At 38.1% G+C, this 16343-nt stretch overlaps 1 protein-coding gene across 1 annotated transcript in view; it reads left to right on the top strand.

Annotated features, from left to right (window-relative positions):
• The first annotated feature begins 10326 nt into the window (after window positions 1–10326).
• Window positions 10327–16343, top strand: part of SIPA1L1 (signal induced proliferation associated 1 like 1) — a 75806-nt gene continuing 69789 nt past the window's right edge. The window contains exon 1 of the mRNA XM_075712632.1: window positions 10327–11824. Coding sequence (XP_075568747.1) covers window positions 10327–11824 — 1498 coding nt within the window. The remainder of the gene's footprint in view (window positions 11825–16343) is intronic.

Below are 16343 nucleotides of genomic sequence, written 5' to 3'. Positions count from 1 at the left end.
AATCCATCAACATTAGTAAAATACTAGTCTACATGTTTGCTAGTGGTAGTGATTTAGCATCTTTTGCAAATTAATACATAACTAATTTTGAAGCCTATTTCAGTGTTCCAGTGAAGGACACCAGAGTCTAGCTTGTAAATGGGATTGCATGTTTGTGAGTTAAATGGTTGCAGGCAAAGTATGAAGCTGACTGTCTAAGAGAACAATGAAAAGAATGGAAAACATGAGAAAGTGAAGAGTTGCTGGAAATTATTCTTGCTTTCATATAAAATCTGTTGCTTACTAATTTTGGTTTTATCTTATAAGATCAGTATCTAAATAAGAACACAGCTGTAACTTATTTCTTTAAACCATTTCTTTTAACCTACTTTATTATTAAGGGTGTTTTTATTTATTTTGATTTTTCTTATTCTGCACTTTTAAAGTTATTTACACTGATATACCAGTATTCTTTTGGGGGCTTAAAAGTATAGTGATACAAAACTTACCATTTAAAAAAAGTAAATTGGCATATTGTTGAAAAGAATATTACTGAGTTTTCAGGGTTTTTTCCAAAAGGATTTGTAGTGGAAGGCTGCGGAGAGTTCAGCTGAGTGCATTTCAATTTGAATGTTCAGTTTTCTACAATCATTTAAAAAAAAAAAATCTCCAAAATATTGTCCAAGTTTTTGCTTACAATTCTGTATCTTCCTTTAAGGTTTTTAATTTACTTCCTCTCTCGGTGTTGCACACTTGACTGCATGTGGCAGTCTCTTGAAGCGGAAGACACTGTACTTCTTGTGAGGGATTATTTGAGGATTACATGCTTCCCTCTCTGTTTGGGCATGTGAACTGTTAAAAAGGTGTCTCTCCTACTCTCCATAGCCGTTGTATGACTTTATAGTCTGGACTATGATTTTCGGTATCTTTATTTTTATGCTGTCTTTACTTGACCAAAGTTTGAATAATCTGAATACCTAATACATTTTGACTGTGGAGCCTATCCCAGGTTATTAGGTTCTGTAATTCAAAATTTCCTATAGAAACATGATGAAAATTCGCTGGTGTTAGGTTTAATTTGTTTGCTTTTCTTCATATAATGGTAGTGAATGCAGATTCATTAAGTGTGTAAAGCATTAGTAGTTGTGGGAACAATTGTTTAAATGACATCAGGATTAATTACATTTGCTTATGTTATATTTATGTACTTTTGTCTATACTATGCTCAAACTTGCTTTTGAGAGATAGCATTAACATCTTGTGTGTAAATATATGAAGATATATGTATACAAAAATATACATGGTGTGTATATATAACTACACACAAAAGCAAAACACCTTTTTTAGGGTAAAATACTTTAACTTTGTGTATGCTATCACAAAAGAATACCGTTTAGATAGACCAATGGACATTTTTAATAGGTTATATGGGGGAACCCTCTTTTTTTAGTTGTCTGCTTTCAAAATACTCTATTTGAATAGTAGTTTGAGCTTGTTTTTTACTTTACATACATAGTGGTTGATTTCTATCTGTAGAACTTCCAGTGGCTTTCTGTTGATTTTTGTAATATGCAGGAACTGTAATAGACTTAAGTAATAATCTGTGTTGCATTTTCCAGCCAGTAGATAATGAAGCAAATCAATTGAACAGCTATTAGTTATTTGAAAGCTTGAAAAATGATTGTTTGCTTGATGAGATACTCAGCTGTCTTTTGAGCGTATTTTGTTGCTGGAGGAAAGTGAGGTCTGAAATGCAAATCGATAGTGCCTGTTCTACTCTGGGGGCTGCTGCATGGCAGAAGGGTCCCTGGGCTGAGAAGGAAGAAGGTGCCAATAGCTGAGAGTACCTGCAGCTGGGCTTAGCATGAAAAGATAGTATGTGACTGGCTGCTGAGGAGGCCGGGGGCACAGGGGAGGGAGTGATGGGGATGCAGGAATTGGGAACACCTCATGTGAGCATCTAGTAATAATCTCCCTGCTCCCTAATTCTTCTCTCCAGTGCTGCAGCAGTACCTTTAAAGCAGGAGCAATAGTTGCAGGAGCATGCTCAGGAATGTATGTCAATATGAAATGCTCTGTGGATGGTTAATACAGGGGCTGCTGGGAATAAAGCCTATTAATTCTAGGTGAAATCTAACTTTCACTTCTGAAAAGCTGCTTTTCTTTCTTCCTTAAACACATGACTGTGTGATCAGTCAACCTGTGGAGAAACAGTACTCTGTGGAGGTTTGGGAGCTGGATGACTTTCCTGAAAACAGTGGAACAGCTCCTTGCAATTCTTTTGCCAAATCATGAGTTTAGGGAGAAGCAACTGCAGTGATAGAACAAAGGAATAAAATGGTGTCAGGAAAAATATTTTAAACACTATCAAAATGGTGGGCTTATTTTTTTTTAATAATCCTGTTATCAAATTAGTGACACAGTCTAACACCTGTCATAAAAAAAAAATTAGCTTTGAGTTGCACTCCAAACTACTTAGAAGCAACTGGACGTTTAGAGGTAGTAGGTTAGACACCCTCTTTTCCTCTCTTCCAAACTGAGGTTTCTCACTCAACTCTGATGTTTGTGGGACGTCATGAGACGTGGTGATGACTGCCAGCACTAGTATGCCGAGTGTGGCCGGCAGGAACGTAGCCGGCGGTGCAGCACAGAGACCACAGGCTGAGCTCCGTCTTTGTACTGGTACCAAAGTTATGCCAGAAACAAACTTGTAGCTGGGCTGGAGGAGGGGGGCAGCGTACCAGTTTTGCTATGGAAGTATGAGTAAGGATGCAAACCTCAGGAAAGTGCATCCATTGTGCTTACTGTAACGTACGGCAGCGATGCTGAACTGTACCAATACCAGCAAGTATCAGCCCATTTCCTTTGGGGTTTATTCCTTGGTCTGCTTTTTTTTTGTGTGTTTGGTTTTGGTTTGTGACTATTCATAGGTCAGAGTGTTGTGGTATCGGAAGTTAGTCATTGATTCACTTGGGCACTTTGCAGGTAAGTAACTTTAAAGAGTCCACACACCAGAGAGAGCAGTCTGTTTCTGGAACATTACCCAGGGATGCAATATATCAACAGCTGGAAACTGAAAAAGAAACACAGAAGAGAAACATTTATTTAAAAAAAAGAAAGGGGGGTGTGTGTAAGTGGAACTCTTCTGTGGTTGCTAAAAATTGACTTTCTTGAGAGATGGTATCTGGGAGCTAGAGTATTTTGCTCTTGTGTTTTGGCACTGGTTTAGAGACGCTTCCTAGAGAGCAAGTGCTGCTATCAAAAATAAACTATTGCTGCTAACAATCTCATTCCAGAGATAGAATACAGTATAGCATACAGTAAGACTTGTCAGGATATTTTTTTCAAATTCTGTAAGTTAGCTTCCAGGAAGGGGATTCTGCATTTAATTAACTAAATGAGTGACACTGGTACCAAAATGGAACATGGATGTTGAAGTGGGATTGACCGCATGCAGTGCCTTTTCCTCTGGGTTAAAAGGAGTTTTAAAGGGTTTGCTTCAGTAACAGTTATTTGTACACTTGAATATTGTGATATCCTTGTCTTGATTAATGGTTACAAAATTGATGAAAACAGAGGACACAATTCTGGCTTGATATTGTAGTGTTTACATGGAGAATAATGAGTGGGAGATCATAATGGAGCAAAATATGCTGAAATGCACAGGTAAGGGATTACTGTCCCCCGTGTTCCTCTATCTATCTCAATTTGATAGCTTTCGTTATGCTTCATTTACCGTCCTGTTACGTCATGAACATTTTACCCCTGACTGCAGATGAGTATGATTCTTGAGTGTGACTTCATGGCCTTCCACACAGGGAGGCCAGCTGGTTTGGTGTCCTCTGAGCTGACTGATAGTTTATGACCATGGTTAGCAGGGCTCGAAACCTGAGGGGGCAAGTTCTGCCAAGTGCCACAGTGCATGAGCTCAACCTCGGCACCCTTCTCTAGTGACTGCACGCCCTCCAGTTGCTTCACCATGTGGCAGAGCAAGGTTGTGTTTGCCTGTAGAAAGGTATACTGCAAGAGTGCAGAAACTGATCATAGTAATTTACATTAATTACTATTACATCTTAAAATCAATGTAACCCTGCCGAAGTTCGTGTACTTTAGCCTGAGCTACTTAAGCAGAGAATGAAATTAAGAATAAAGCACTATGAAATCTCAGCAGATCAGTGCAGGTGATCATTGTGTTATATGGTGTCCTGGTTTCGGCTGGGATAGAGTTAGTTTTCTTCCTAGGAGCTGGCATAGTGCTGTGGTTTGGATTTAGGATGAAAAGAATGTTGATAACACGCTGATGTTTTAGCTGTTGCTAAGTACTGCTTATGCTAGTCAAGGACTTTTCAGCTTCCCATGCTCTGCCAGGTGCACAAGAAACTGGGAGGGGGCACAGCCAGAATAGTTGATCCAAACTGACCAAAGGGCTATTCCATACCATATGACGTCATGCTCAGTATATAAACTGGGGGGGGGGTTGGCCGGGGAGCGGCGATCACTGCTCGGGAACTGTCTGGGTATCATTTGGTGGGTGGTGAGCAATTGCATTGTGCATCACTTGCTTTGTATATTATTATAATTATTGTATTGTTACTATTATCATTACTATTGTACTTTATTTCAATTATTAAACTGTTATTATGTCAACCCAGGAGTGTTTCTCACTCTCACTCCTCCGATTCTCTCCCCCATCCCATCGGGGTAGAGGGAGTGAGCGAGCAGCTGCGTGGTGCTCAGTCGCTGGCTGGGGCTAAACCATGACATATGGCAACAGATGGCATTCAGTTTCCTTAGAGCAAAGGTTTTCTTCTGAGGGTTAGGGAGCAAGGAAATGTTCAGAGAAAAAGGCAGAAATGCAGACTTGCTGACATGTCGATCAGTGGCAAATTCTGTAGATAACATAAACTGGGGAGGTGAGGGGAGAAGAAAGAAAAGTTAGGGGAACCTATCTTTTATCCTATGCAGAACTGACGATTGTCACATTCAGTTAACACAAAACCAGCAATTTCTCTAAGTGTAACAAAAATAAAACCAATAAGCTAGTAAAATACCAAACGCTATTCTTCAAATAGCCTTTCAGTTGATAAAAACTTTCTCTGAAAGATGAACCTATTAACTTTCCTTCAATTATAATGATGAAAATAATCCTGGGAAGAAAAGGATGAAGTTAATAATAGGTAACTACATAAAGCCAAGTATTTCTAAATATTAAACTGAATTTTTCTCCTCTGAGGAATTCATTCTATGAAATCAGACATTATTTTGTATGTATAATAATAACTTAATTGGCTGATGAATGAATATCCCCCCCGGGATTTGATCTGTGTTAAAATTCAGGTAAGAATTTGTGACACAAATAGATAAGCTTTCATATATAAAATATTTTTCATTGTTCTCATTTATTTTTCTGGTTTCAGAGGAGCTGGTAGTTTTCAGGTTTTATTGCGATGCCAGTTCTTTTCCCAGTAAAAGTTAACAAGGGTTACTGCCAGTAACATGTGTGTTGTACTGCATTTCCTAAGTTGGCTAAATTTCAGTAAACCCTGTGGAATAGAGATGATTTAATTTACGTTTTTAAAAACTACTTGCTGTAAAAGGTTATTCTGAGCTCCTTATCCTACAGTTTTCAGTATTTCAAAATATCCGTGCTAATAAGTTGCATTTACCATCTATTATATTTATTGTTTGGGGTAGGGCGAGGGAGTGGCATGGGAGCTTGGAAAAGTAAGACTTTTCTAGAACTTAAAACTGATTTCCTCATTCTGAAATTTTTAATTATGAAATACCACTTTTTAGTGAGGGCTGATGGTGAAGTATGAAGTCTTTCCTCTGGAACATTATGAATCATAAATAATTTGGTGCTCCCGAATCTATCTCTGTCAACATCAGAGCATTAGGATCGTTAGCATCTGTGGTCCTACGATTTGAAGTCTCAGCATGTTCCCAGCAGATAACAGAGTAATTATTAAATCTCTTGAAGTAAGACTCAGTTATGGGTAAAGTCACTCCTTTGTAAGGAAAAAGAGCACGATCCTACATAAACTAAATCTAGGAAAAAGTGTAATAGAAGGTCTCTGAATTGGTGTGTCAGGCTTGATCTCCTTTTTTCCATTCATCTGAACAAGTGGATGTTGAACTAATTTGGCTACCTGAATCCAAGATAGAAACTGATTTCTGTGCTGTAGTTGAGGTTTTGGGTTTTTTTACTACCCTGAGCTGATTTGAGCGAGGCGTTTCTTCTTAATGAATTGCTTCTATTTGTTTCTTTGCAATTCAAAGGTCTCTGGATGAAATCTTGACTGGTAGGTCTTCCATTTTCCTGGTGGCTAACTTCAGTCATGAGGAATAAGAAATCAGGATCTCTTATCTGCCTTTTAAGAATGAGGTAGGACTGCAAAAACTATCTTGGGATTCATCTACAAACAACTCTTAAGTTTGATCAGATGGTCCTTTGTCCTACAGCTGGAACCCCAGTTTTGGAGGAGGGAGCAAGGTGATGAAAGAGGTATAAATAGAAAGGGAAAGAATGAAAACAGGTTGGTTTGTAGCTCATTTTGAGTTGAGAATAGACACAAAGTCCTCTGGTGCCGGTAAAAAGCAGTGAGTAAACTTTGTCCTAAGGATTTGAGACCTGTTTTGAACAGATCCTTGGACTGCTTACTAGTTATTGCATGCAGTCTGGTAAGCACATCATCATTTTTCCAAGCTTGTTCTCTTAACTGGTTTTTAATTGATATAATCAGTACCAAATCTTCATGTACCTCTTCTTGTAGTTCTTGCATATGGTTTTCATTTACAGCTTTTCATATGTAATCATTCATCTGAGTATTTTGTTGGCCTCCTCAGTAAGTTCAGATGAATTGGAGAAGCATACATGTTCTTGGTTATGCTAGTTTGTCCTCACCATATTCTGTTCATGTAGATGTTCATAGCTCTACCTTGAATTATATTTTTTTATATATTGAAATAGTAACAAAGTAGGAATTGTTACTCTTCACAATTACTGCTCTTCTCTTTAGAAGTAGGTACCATACTGCCTATCTTGCAGTTGTAGCTAATTTTAGTAGATTACATATTTTGCGTTAGCAATTCTGCTACTTAAATATTTAACTTTCTGCAGGTTTTCCAGTTCATAGTATCATCTGGTTATTAGTAACTGATGGTCATTTAAATCAAGTGTGGTTCACCCTGTCTTTGATGACGTCATGTTTTGCAAGTAATATGAGAAAATGTTAAAGTACAGATTGCCGTTATTGTTCCTTTTCCATTAGATCTGATGACCAGTGTACCCAGGACCTATGCTTTAGGAGCTTTTAATGTTATTAAATGTAATGTTTGCACTTCATTTTCATTGGAGCTAGTCAAACCTTTTAGATCAGACTGTTAGGTCTCAAATTAGACACTGGGACAGGAAGGTCTAGGGAAACAACAACAGACAGGTAGTTACAGTCTCCAGAAAGTTTGACTTAAGTGATTTAATTCATATAAAGATAGACACAGGCAAGGGTGGAGTTCAGTTCTTTAGAGTATGATATTAACTATTACCTTAATAATTTATTGTCTGCATTCCAGCTGCTACAGCAGATGAAGTAGGACAGTTGCAAAAACCTGCATGAAACAGCTGGTCCCCAGAGGGAGACATCCTTAATGCTGAGTCAGGAACAGAGAAAGTATTTCCTTTGGAAAATGTACTGTGTGGTCATGTAACTAATGACTATACCATACATGCAACAGGTCAAGAATAAGTTCCACAGATCACTTAGTTATATTTTTTCATACATGATTTTACGGGTTTTTTATATATATATATCTTGTTAATTATTTAGGATTGTTTTCCTTGAAATTTTTAAAGAAAAAAAAAATAGTTGGGGCGGGGGGGGACTGGTAGCATTTGGATGCTTATACGGTTAACACCAAACTTGGGAATTTTTAGAGCTGCTGTGTGAACTTCTGCCCTTAAGTTAATAAGAAACTTGGACTAGTAGTTTATCTGTTTCTTTAAGGACCAGCAGTTGAGGGGAAGGAGATGTATACTTTGCTTTCAGAGATATTGATGGTGGAAGGGGAATGGCAAGGGACAGAAATCTTGTGTTTCATTGAGGCTGTGAAGAGGAGCATGTGGTAGTGGACACTTCTGCCTGTTTTGTGTTCTACCCTCAGCTTGACTTTTCCTTCACTATCCCTTTTAGCCTGTTGTCCTCCTGCCCTAAATCCTTATCCATTTTCATTCTATTTTTCTTCCATTCTGCCTATAAAAGCAAACCTGTATAGCCCTTTAGAAAGGGCTATGCAGTGTTCCCATTTCATAGAGCTTATTCCATAAATGATATTTGCTGTGGTACTATTGAAAAGCATAGACAAAACATTAGGTGATGTGGTGGTGCACAGTGTTTACATTTTCCCTTCCTTGATCTGATTTGTGCACAAAGTTATTTCACCAGCTTGATCAGTTCTTAGATTGAAGAGTGTTTGAAATTTGTAAAAAGTTACAGCTGAAAATTCAGTAGCTTTGCAACAGCTGCATGGATACTCCGCCTTTCTAAAGTTATCCTAATTATATAGGTAGAAAAAAATATTGTTTCAGTGGTATCATTGTAGCAGAATTAGAAGGAAAGTAACCGCGCTTATGTAAATGGCTGTGCAAATATAGTAATACCCTAGATCACTTGCAACATTCTTGTTATGTGTGATGTGGTCAGCTTGCATTTGAAGTGTTCCTTACGTGTTGAGCTTTATATAAATAGCAGTTCTTTCGAAGAGGTGCTGTCTATGGCAGGTGAAGTTAAAACATGCCGCCTTTGGAGGCAGAAAGTGCCCTGGCGATATTTAATTAGTGTGGAGCAAAGTACTCCATAGTTTTGAGAAGAGACTGCAGAAAGTACTAGTTTCCCTGGAAGCATCAGAAAGCCTTGATTCATTAGACAATACTGTATTGTCAACGTGGTGCTGGTTCAGCAGCATCTCTGCACATATTTGGCAAATACTTAAAGGCCACATTTTGTGTAATTGGTTCAGCCTTTGAAAATTATTAACTTATTTGTGTTAAAGGATGTACACAGCAATGCAAGATTTTTATCTTGACAGTCTCATGCTTTTGTCTTCTACCAGCAAGGATGTATTTGTGGATTTTTTTTTTTTTTTTTTTAGCTCCTCAAAGGGTAGCATACTAAATGCTTTGTAATCACTTAGGTACTGATGAGATATGGGAAAGCATTTAATTTCCATGTCTTTGTAAAGCTGGATTATACAAGAGCTGTGGCAGACAATATGTTGTTAGCCAGGGAAATAAATGGAACTTTTCATATCAAGTTATTTAAAAGTGTGTGTTTCTATTTAGCTTTAGTCTTTTTATATGTTGTGAAACCTGGGCAGAGGTAATACACGCTTTCTGGACTATCCAGCTAATCTGCAAATAAGGCTGTGCAAAACACAGAATAAATGTTATTGACAGCCATTCTCTCTATTGTCACTGTGTAATCTTTTTGCTAATTAGCTTCCTTCCTTTTTTTGTTAGATTATCATAGTTATTTACATTAATGGAAAAGCTGAATAGCCATTGTTAATACCTAATTGCAATGAAGGATGTATGACTTGTAAATGGTAAATTCTTTAAAGCATTTATAAACAAAATTTGGAGTCCTGATCTGGCTTCTCTACAGTTTGTACAGGAAGTGTATGCCGTATGTGTCCTTCAGCTGAGGAAATTAGCTCCCTCCTTGTGCTTTGTAAAATTGTCCACTAACCCAACTAAAAAGTATCACTAATCAGTTCATAAGGGAAAAATTGTATTTAGGTGTGGAATCAAAATGTAAAAGTATTTTTTCAGAAGGCAAACCAACAATATCTAGAAAAGTCTTCACCACCATATAACACAACTCTCCATTTTTGGAAAGATTAACGAGATTTAAAAGCGTCATTGTTAGAAATATTAATTTTGTGTAATAATTACTTTGATAGTTTCAGTTACGAAAAAAGTTATATATGAAATGAGTAATGATTTTCTCTCCCTTTTTCTCTGTTCTAGGCTTAAAAGAAGCATAAGCAATTGGATTACAGCTCTGACATTTTGGAGCACAAGTGATGTTAAAACAATTTAAATGTACTGGAGCATGGCTACTTCTTAAAATGCAAAAGTTAAAGGAAATTATTGCTTATCAAAACCTACTGAATATCTGAATTTTCTAGACATCCTGCATTTAACTGTGTCCTTAAATGTCCATGATTAAGATCTCATGCAACCATTGTATATTTTGGAGACTATTCTCCAAAAGAGAACTGTGCATTTAAAAAGCAGAAATGACTGTGTTTTCTCTTGGAACTTGCTAAGGTTGAACATCCTGAAAGATCATGACCAGCTTGAAGCGGTCCCAGACCGAAAGGGCTGTTGCCACTGGGGTATCAGTTGGAACAGATGGCACCTCAAAAGTCCACTCGGATGACTTTTATATGAGGCGCTTTAGGTCACAGAATGGCAGCTTAGGATCTGCAGTCATGGCACCAGTTGGACCTCCTCGCAATGAAAGTTCCCATCATGTTACCTCTACCCCTGGAGTCCCTAAAATGGGGGTCAGGGCAAGGATTGCTGATTGGCCCCCAAGGAAGGAGAACATCAAAGAAACAAGCAGACCTAGTCAAGATATTGAAACATCAAGTTGCCTTGACAGCATGTCTTCTAAAAGCAGTCCTGGGAGTCAGGGAAGCTCTGTTAACCTGAATGCTAGTGATTCTGTCATGTTAAAGAGCATCCAGAGCACACTTAAAAATAAGACCAGACAATCTGAGAATCTAGACTCTAGGTTTCTTACACCTGATGGCTATCCCAGTTCCCCAAGGAAAGCTCTTCGCAGAATAAGACAGCGCAGCAACAGCGACATTACCATAAGTGAGCTTGATGTGGACAGTTTTGATGAATGTATTTCACCCACGTTTAAATCTGGACCATCTCTGCACAGGGAGTATGGCAGCACATCTTCCATAGATAAGCAGGGAACTTCAGGGGAAAGTTTTTTTGACTTACTGAAGGGCTATAAAGATGAAAAGTCTGATCAGAGAAGCCCGGCCCCAACTAAGCTCAGTGAACTCCTGATTGCCAGTGGAAGCAAGGGTTCAGGATTCTCTCTAGATGTGATAGATGGACCTATTACTCAAAGGGAAAACCTGAGACTCTTCAAGGAAAGGGAGAAGCCACTCAAGAGACGCTCAAAATCAGAGACAGGAGATTCATCCATTTTTCGTAAGCTGCGCAATGCCAAAGGTGAAGGGGAGCTTGGGAAGTCTTCAGATCTTGAAGATAACAGGTCAGAAGATAGCATCAAGCCTTGGACTTGTCCGAAGTGTTTTGCTCATTATGATGTTCAGAGTATTTTATTTGATTTAAATGAAGCGGCAATCAACAGGCATAATGTTATTAAAAGAAGGAACACAACCACAGGTGCATCTGCTGCTGCTGTAGCATCACTTGTCTCTGGACCGTTGTCCCATTCTGCAAGTTTCAATTCTCCCATGGGCAGCACTGAAGACCTGAATTCAAAAGGAAGTCTCAATATGGACCAGGGGGATGATAAAAGCAATGAACTTGTGATGAGTTGTCCTTATTTTCGTAATGAGATTGGTGGGGAAGGGGAGAGGAAGATCAGCCTTTCCAAATCTAATTCAGGTTCCTTCAGTGGATGTGAAAGTGCCTCGTTTGAGTCAACTCTGAGTTCTCATTGCACGAATGCTGGCGTAGCAGTTCTGGAAGTTCCCAAGGAGAATCTGATTTTACATCTAGACAGAGTGAAAAGATACATCGTTGAACATGTAGACCTTGGTGCATATTATTATCGAAAATTCTTCTATCAGAAAGGTAGGTAAATTTTATTTCTTGTGTCTTATTAATGATTTTTTTTGTTTTACCAACATAGGAAATTCAGCTGATGTATAATAGTATTTGCAAGAATTATATATATATCTTTTTAATTATCAGTCCTTAAACATGGTGTATTTTACCGATCAGTACATGCTATGTCTAATCATCTTTCACAGTGTTGGAGTAAAAGAGTGGTGAGGATTTTAGTACTGATACAGATAACAGTTAGCAATGGCTACAAATTAAAATATCTTGAAGCACAGCTTTGGTATCCATGGGAGTGGGCAGGAGTTAGCACTTGAAAGATTAAAAAAGAAAATAAAAATCCTAAAAATACAAGAACTTTCTTCCGTCCACATCAAGTCTTGATGTACTGAGGATTTAATGGAATGTGCAGCTTGGAAAGCTAGCATTTGGACACTTTAATATTGTAATAATCCATTTCAAAATGGGGGATTATTTATTTTAAGTCAATAATATCATATAAATAAAGATAAAAATCTGTCTTCCTCACTATTTTCATTACAGCTATCATTCTAGAAAGAAAATTCTAATTTGTCAGATTCTGCAGAAAGAAACTATCGCTGTATATTTAGTCTAGTCTACCCTTGATTGGCTTGGAGTAGACTTGGTAGTGTAGGTTAATGGTTGGACTGGATGATCTTAAAGGTCTTTTCCAACCTAAACGATTCTATGATTCTATATACGTAATTATATATACACAGATGTATGTGTTGCAATGACAACAGTGTATCTGAAAAAGCAGAGTACAATTCTCTTAACACATGGTTCTACTAAAACCAAGGATTATCATTTCCATTGGAGGTCTGCAGGGGGAAAAAAAAAATCAGGTCAATGCTTTTTGACCTATAGAAACAAGCAAAACCCAAACACTAGCCAGATACCCCACTCAGCAAAATGATGCGGGCACTGTGAGGTGCAGATTTCACTGTCTGTTCTTCCCAATTCTGTAAACGATCAAAAAGGAGTGCAGACCAAAGTCCTTTAAAGTTGAAGAGTTCTGTCTGAGGGATGGTGTGCCTTGCTGTGATATCTGCTGATGGATAGAATTGGTCTAATGGCTGACCTCAAGAGTGCTTGTTCCTTAGCTACCAATGGACAGGATTGGGTTTCACCTCTGGTGAAAGCAGCTCAGAAGAGAAATATGTCCATCTCTTGCCTCTTCTTCCCTGTATTGTCCCTTGATTGGGTGGCTCTTGTCACGCTTTCCATCGTCTCCTCTTTCTGCAGTCTTTCTAGGGCTGACAGGTAGCCTTTGCATGGTTTTTGAGTGCTAATCCACACCTTTTGGAGAGAAAGGAGTGAGGAAAAATACTGGTTTCCTGAGAACAGTAAGCCAGATGCACAGTATAGGATGAGGTATTTTTGGAGGGGAGAGCCTGAGATTAGAGACCTTTCCCTGTGATTATCTTCCTCTCTGCCTCCCTCCAGAACAATTTGATTCCTTATCACTCTGGTGAGTTTTGCAATCAGCAACTACAGGTGTAGTTTCATGTTACAGCTGACCTGATTTAACAGCATTTCAGCACTAAAAGGGGAAGACTTTTCCTCCCCCTTCCTTATACCAGTTCTCTTGTTTTCTGAAAACTTGATAAGCTAGTTCAGTTTACTAACCAAGCAGAAACCTTGCTATCACAATAAATTTGCTTTTTATTGCTTGGTTACTTCTCTCCAGTTTTAGTGAATCAAATCAGCTTTCCTTGCAGTCAGAGAAGTGCCAAAGCCAGGTAAGCAAGGAGAGTGAATAGCAGAAGGGGAAGGAGGTGCAAGTGGGATTTCAGCCTTAGGCAAGAGCATTTTGTTAGTTTGGCTTATCCTTAAGGGCAGCCACACCCTCATGCTACTACAATGCCAGTCACCATTATATCTCTCTAGTCATAATTAAGATGAATTAGACAAAATTGACATAACCTAGTCCTAAGGGTATTGGTGAGGGGTAACCAGATATAAAAGGATCAGTATATGTATGGAGTGAGTTTGGAGGGAAAGATGATGTGATTTTTTTTTTTTTTTTGGTCAAGCACTAAAAGTGGATCTTAAATTCACTGTGCTCGTGTTCAGTCCAGCAGGCACGAGCCAGGGACATTGTTCCTACCAGCGATTTTTTTGTTTGAGAAGAGGTGTACTTCAGAAGCCTCATCAGATATGCCTGAATCCCACAGTTCTGCAAGTACCAAACACATTTTGTTGACCACCCAGCTTATTGTCTTTCCCTAAGTAAACTGTAGACTAATCTGAAAGAGACGGGATAGTTATAAAACTTAAAGCAGCATAATAGAAAATAAATGAAGCCAGTTGTAACTGGAAGTTTTTATAATGTGAAGCAACTAATGATGCAGAAACTTCCTTGTTCAAAGAGGAGGTTGGATGTTATGAATGGAATAGACAGTGATGAAAGACAGTTGCAGTGGGATCAGCTAGTCAAGTCAGCAGGCCTTGGGTAATTTTATAGTCCTAAAAATACAAAGCAAAGAATTCTGATTCAGCAATGATAACTTTTCAAGATCTCAAACCAGGAAAATTTCACAGAATTGGAGAACTACCGAAGTAATCCTAGAGCTTGTAAAGAATAAAAAGTGATGCCCCAGAGAATTGTAAACCTTTAGTTTTTCATTCCAACTTGAAATAACAAAGCAGGTAATTTGGGACTAGATCAACAAAAAACTGCCAGTTAAAAATCATTAACGATGCCAGTCAGCATGATTTAATGAAAAGTAGGTCTTGTCACAAAAAAAACCCCACACACTGTTAATCTTTTGTGTCTTAGAAAAAAAGGAAAAGAATGAAAGCCATTGCATTGATATAGTCCATTTTAATTTCTCCAAGGTAATTTGGTGAGATGCTGATGGTGACTTGACTGAACTCTTTAATAATATGGAAGTAATAGCTCATTCTTTACAGGCATTGTTACTTGGATGATAGATTCATCTCCAATTTTAGCAGTGTACATGGGAGTTATCAGTGAGCTGGAGTATTATTAACATGGTCCAAATTAATTGAAATATCTTAATCTAGTTAGTGTAAAATATTTGCATGTGACATTTATGGATGTGTCTTGTATAAGTTCATCGATGAACACAAATGGATGGACCATTTGCATGGAAAGGAAATACTAAAGTGAAATCAATGTATTATTTGACCCTTTACAGAACAGTGTTAAAACTATTGATAAATAATATTCTGGCCTGGTGTCCACACTTCTGAATGTGAAAATACTGGTGGAGACAGTTTTGTGGAGGTTAGAAAAACAGTACAGATATTGGGGAAAAAACTTTGTAACGGTAGTTCCCAAGGTTGGATTCGGCCTCTCTACTTTATATCTGAGCTAATTGTGCAGACTCACTTCGTCACTTCGAGAATGAATCTTGCAGGATGATAGGAATTGCAGTATTACTTCCCTCAATTCACTATGGAATGTTCGTACACTACTCACTCACATGGAGAAGTTTATGCTTACAGGAGATGAAAGCTACTTTTACCTTACAAAAGATGTTTTTGCAGGGTAACTATTTAAAGGTGTACACAAAAGGCATATTTGGTAGGGGGACTTGTAATTAGAAGTCTTAAGTCTAGACATTTATAAGCCCTGAGTTATGTGGTAATGCTAGTGCTAAAAAAGCTGGGGGGGGGGGGGGGGGAAACCAGCACAAGAACAAATTTGTAAAAGTTGCACAAATTTGACCTTGAAGTAAGATTAAGCTTTGAACAAAAAGGATAACTGTACATAGGAAAAACTTACTAAAGGAATTCCTTCACTGGTTGAATTTTACATGGTGGTCATGTTTTTTTGTATGACACTTTCTCTTCTTCTCTTAACTTCAGTACCTGAAAAGACAATTTTGACCTGTTTGAGTTAAGATAACAGGGTCTCTTGGCATCTCTGTTTCTTAATCTGATAAAGTCCCTTCTTTTAAGATGCCTCTTTATTGGAGTGGTTTGCAGTTCGTATAGATGGAGGTAGCTGGACAGAGTAAGGCTGGCTTCAGTTCAGTATTGGCATGCTTTCTCACTTGTGCCATAATGTATATCTGCTTTCAGCTCTTGCTTCTTGGTTGTGTCCAAGGGCAACAGTATAATCTGGACCCACTGGAGTGAAATCAGAATACTGGCTGAAATACACAAATGAGATCATTAATAACAACAGAAATGTTTCACAGTGTGCTGGTACTGGGCAAAATTTAACAAATCTGTGATTATTGAAATAAAATATTTTCTTTCTAAACACAGTGCTTTTAGAATTCATCAGAAGGAAAACAGGTTGGACTTGTTTGAGTGTTTTTTCTTTTCTATGCAGTGGCACCAAATGTAAGGGTGGGGGAGGGAAGGGAAGATTTCAAGAAGCTATCTGGCAATTGTTTTGGGGCTACTTTCTGGACTATTTTTTCCTTGTAGAGCATTCTAACATTTTTGTTTGTCCTATGATTTTGGTAAGTATAAAACCTTGGAACTAATCTTCTAAGAAAATACATGTTAAGACAGCTGATGAACATCAGTT

Source organism: Pelecanus crispus, chromosome 6 (genome assembly GCF_030463565.1).
Source record: "Pelecanus crispus isolate bPelCri1 chromosome 6, bPelCri1.pri, whole genome shotgun sequence".
Lineage (NCBI taxonomy): Eukaryota > Metazoa > Chordata > Aves > Pelecaniformes > Pelecanidae > Pelecanus > Pelecanus crispus.
This window is presented reverse-complemented; position numbering and strand designations above follow the sequence as displayed.